Below are 4,733 nucleotides of genomic sequence, written 5' to 3' on the forward strand. Positions count from 1 at the left end.
AGAAGGTAAGGGTTATTCATTTCTGTGAGGCTCCTTCTCCAAAACTTTGGATTGACAATGGCTGCCATTTTCTCAGTTTATAGCTCTTGCTGGGTGGACTTCTACAACTCTTAAGACATTTGGGGTTGCAGGAACTACTATCTCTCTATGCCCCTTCAAACCTAGAGGTTCTAATACTGGCTTCTCAGTTGCTAGCCTCTGGGTACTTCATCATCTTTTGGTTTCTCTTCATTATTTTCACATTTTAGTCTCCTCATTAAATGATATTCCATCACTCTTTTAAAGTGTGCCATCAGCTTTTGGTTGGACTCTGACTAATACATTGGTAGTGGGGAATAGGAGAAACTTTAAGGTAGTACTAGGAGGATGGGATAAACTTCTGGAGAGAGATCGGAAGAGAAGGGTTTCAAAGCTTTTTATGGCGTTCTATGAATATAACATGACTTTTGTATGTGAATGACTCTAATACCGTCTTAAATTGCTTCTTAATTATTTAGTTGAGTTCCTGTTTCTTTGCATACACAACCAGGATTGAACAGGGCCAAGCAATATCTGGGATTTATATGACTAGAAGATACTACTAGTATCCATCTGGATTGATTATATCATACTAGAACATTTCGCTCATGGCATTAGGAATATCCCAACCCAGTGCACACACTAAGTTTCTATTGAAATTCAATGCACTGCTATGGTGTGTAATTCATTTTTATTGTCAAATAGAACAACATTGTTTGACTTTTTGATATTTCCTTTTATTATGAAACAGAAATTGGGGAAAGCCCAATAATTTCTTCAGGAACAAGTAATTCAGTTCATATTGTTACATATAGATTCAGATTGTTATGTTTAAACGTAAATAACTCTAAAAGTGTACATGAGGCAGCTGACTGTTGTCCATCACTGTAACATTTTATATATCTGAGAATTCAGATCTCACATAGAATTATCTGCCTCAGAGGGATCCATTACTGGCCCACGACAAATAGGACAGGTTGTGTGCTCAGACAGCCAGTGATCAATGCAGTGATCATGATACTCATGAGAGCAAGGTAGGATGCGTAGTGTGTTGCCTGTGGTGTACTCTGTGATACAAATGCTACAGGCTTTAAATGCCTCATTCTCTCCAAAATATCTTAAAGCCAAGTTGTCAATCTGTGCTTTGGTAAGTCCTGTTGGTTCGTATGGGTCATCTTCATTTAGTAGGAAAAACTGATCAAGATTAAGGGAGGGCCAAGAGTCACTATCATCAAATATTATTGGGGACATTCGTCTACCTTCTTGCCTGGTCTCTGATAAGCCTGCTGATAACCTTCTTTCTTCACTGTCTTCAAACATCAGTGAGCTAATTTCTGAATCTTCATCACTTGAGCTAGAACTGGACAGAGGACTAGTATGGTAGCTAGATATATAATTGGGGATTGAACCTGAAATCAGTGTGAAACTTGAATCAGGATCATATCTAGCATTTGAAGCAGAAGTAGGTCTACTACTACTACCACTAGGTCCATGTCTTTCATTTGGTGACTCTGTTCTTTTCATGTTTTCACTTGGAGGTGAGACACTATGCTCTAAATTACTGCCACTGTCCATAAGATTACTTGAGTTACTAAATCCTGTCATTGTCTGCCATAATGTACTCTGAGTTGGAACAGATGTTGTATCACTTAAACTAGTATTTAAAATTCTATGAATGGGATTTCTGATGGTATTGACATAAGCACTCTCATTGGCCTCATCAGAATGTGAAAACATTGGCTTCAGTTCTTCTTGCTCACTTTCTGAAGTGGTAGTGTTGTTTGGTGAGTCAGATGTTAACTGAGTTCTACTAATTCTGCTGTCTCTCTGAGAACATGCTTGACAATGAACTGGTCCTACTTCAAGATTGAAAGGTGTGGTTGGATTTGTTTCCCTCACTTCCCAAGATTCACTACTGCACATTGTGTCTGAATAACATTCTCCATGAACAGCATTACTAGTTTCAGAAGTTTCAATAAGACCCCTATTTTGCAACTCATGTCCAGGCATTTGCTGTCTCAATGTTTCTTCATGCCCAGTTCTAGAAAAGTTATCATTCTCACTTATGAGAGGTTGTTTAAAAGTCTGAGATGGTGTATCTTCATTAATTCTTTGAAAAATTTCCCACAGTGAATGTGGAGGTGACCAACTGTCATTCCTTGCTCTGGTTCTCCGATAGACTGGGCTCATACTTTTTGCCCTTCTCTGACTTCTTGTCGGTGGGACTTCCATTAATGTTTCCGTTGCATCTTGTTCTGATGTAGATGGTCTTGTAAGTAGTGACTCAGATTGTGGATTTTCCACTTGCCTTTGGCTGTCTTCCGTATCTTCTCTTCTGGAAAGTTTTGCAGATGCTACACATTCATTCTCTGGATTTGAGTTTTCGTCATCAAGGTCAAGATTTATTTCTAAGCTGAATCTGAGCTCATCACTGTTAGCACTAATTTGGCTCTCTTCTCTCCAAGACTGATTTTCTTTTTGTTCACTTGTCACATTTTCAGTTTGTCCGAAAGTGGTAAGCCAGTCTAGTGGAGAGTCATCACTAGACAGATTATCTGAAGCATCTCTTCTATCTGTTAATTAAAAAAAGGAGGGGGAGAGGGGCCATAAAAGAACTACCAAAAATGGAACCATCATAAAACAGCACTCTGAAACTTTTTTTAAAAAGCAAACAAAAATGAGAACTTAAACACTCAGATGTTTTCAACTGATTTCACATTTACAGAGTTAATATTTTAAAAGCTTTATTATCTAGATTTATTAGTAAAGGCAGGGAAGTTTCAATTCCATCTGAAAAAGAGTACACTACTCCTAGATAAATTTAGAGTCTGTTTTTCAATATTACATCATAAACACAGCCCACTGTGGGAGGACTGTCAAGAGACAACAGTTTTTTTCAGTCAAAACACCAAAGCAGTTAAACCAGGTAAACACCAGTTAAGGTACAGTGCTAGTATTTTAATTCAATTGGTATTATTGTCTAATTCTCATTAGTCTCCAATATTACTGCTCCTAGGCTGTTATATGCTTTTAATAATGTATAAGTTGTTTTAAAATACAAGATTATTGCCCCAATATAAACAAAGTTTATAGGTTTAAAAGTATTTGAATTTTGAATACTTCTTAATATTACCAAGATTTTTAATTGGCATTAAGCTTAAAGTCAGATCAAATGAATAGACTGAACCTAGTGTGGCACATATAAGACCATATTCCAGAACCAAAGTATTATAGTATCCTCTTCATTCGATAGTAAAATCCTCTATTTTACACTGAGAGAGAAGGCACTAGATCTAAGGTTCCAGCAGGGTTTCTCAGCCTTAGAACTATTTACATTTTGGCACTGGGCAATTCTTATTTTGGGGCACTACCCTGTGCATTGTGTCATATTTGGCAGCATCCCTGGCCTCTGCCCACTAGATGCTAGTAACACCCATGCCTCCCTCTGTGACAACCAAAAACATCTCCAGCTATTGTCAAATGTCCCTTGGGGTGGGGGAGAGCAAAACTGTCCCCAGTTGAGAACTACTTGATTAGAATATAAAATATTTCTTTTTGCCTTTTTTTTTTTTTAACACATCTATATGGATAGAGAGGGTTTCCCTAATAAGTCAGTTGGTAAAGAATCTGCCTGCAATGCAGGAGACCCCCGTTCAGTTCAGGAAGATCCACACTGGAGAACGGATAGGCTACCCACTCCAGTATTCTTTGGCTTCCCTTGTGGCTCAACTGGTAAAGAATACACCTACAAAGCGGGAGACCTGGGTTCCATCCCTGGGTTGGGAAGATCCCCTCCACTCCAGTATTCTGGCCTGGAGAATTCCATGGACTGTATAGTCCATGGGGTTGCAGAGTCTGACACGACTGAGCGACTTTCACTTTCATAGAGAATATAATTTGGGACATAGGAGGGACTTTCCATTGAGGTACAAAACCATAAAGCAAACAAAAACCAACGGTCTACTTCACACTGTTTCCCAATTAAAACAATCCAAATGTGAATCAGGAAAAAACAAACAAACAAAAAAACCCTACTCTGGCCTTCTCACCGCAAACCAAGTAAATGTCAGTTCTTTTTTTATGAGAAGTTCCTTACCAAGTAATTTATGCCACTTCTGTATATTTACTATTTACTATTATGAAGTGATTATTTAATACTATAAAGTTGCTTTCTCATCCCATCCTATTCCCCCCAAAGAGAAATATACCTGTATTTTCATCTGAGTTTTGTGGTAGGTTTTCTTTCATTAATTGAAGCCTCTGCCGCAACTCTTCTTCGGTACTTTCACCTAGGGGGCCGAGCAAATTGTTGTCCCTCATAAGTATGTAATCTTCTTCACTCAGATCACTTACGAATTGGAAGTAATCATCTTCTCGAGCCAATCGGTCCTTCTGACCTCTGTGTCGGACCGAAACTCTGTCTTCTTCATCGTCGGAATCTGAGCTTTCCATCTCGATGAACAACTGAAAAATTATCTGAATTTCATGACATACTGCTGAAACGCAAAAGCCGCTGTCAGGTAGTCTTCAGCTTCTGCTTCCGCCCGGGAGTGACCGGAACACGCTCAGTCAGATAACCGTCCGCCTGGGTTTCCTGCTGCTCCGCTACTCCACTATTGCATCTCAGCTCCGTAGCCTCTGGTGAGGCAATAATTGTCTGTACCTCATAACTTGCTTAGACGTTGCCTAGGCATCCATTGTCTTCCTTATGTAAC

The 4,733-nt window shown here is 39.0% G+C and overlaps 1 protein-coding gene across 1 annotated transcript; it reads right to left on the reverse strand.

Annotated features, from left to right (window-relative positions):
* Positions 1-936: 936 nt before the first annotated feature.
* On the reverse strand, positions 937-4,470 carry LOC102274919 (E3 ubiquitin-protein ligase RLIM). Its single transcript, XM_005908805.2, has 2 exons — positions 4,227-4,470; positions 937-2,591 (listed from the first exon to the last, which is right to left on the reverse strand). The coding sequence occupies exons 1-2, from the start codon at positions 4,468-4,470 to the stop codon at positions 937-939; spliced, it is 1,899 nt and encodes a 632-aa protein (XP_005908867.2).
* Between the last annotated feature and the right edge of the window lie 263 nt (positions 4,471-4,733).

This window comes from Bos mutus, chromosome X (genome assembly GCF_027580195.1).
Source record: "Bos mutus isolate GX-2022 chromosome X, NWIPB_WYAK_1.1, whole genome shotgun sequence".
NCBI lineage: Eukaryota > Metazoa > Chordata > Mammalia > Artiodactyla > Bovidae > Bos > Bos mutus.

Excerpts from the sequence above, each read along its gene's own strand:
- LOC102274919 (XM_005908805.2), bottom strand. The coding sequence starts at position 4,470 with ATGGAAAGCTCAGATTCCGACGATGAAGAAGACAGAGTTTCGGTCCGA. Across the intron at positions 2,592-4,226 it reads AAACTCAGATGAAAATACAG|ATAGAAGAGATGCTTCAGAT; the intron begins GTATATTTCTCT and ends TTTAATTAACAG.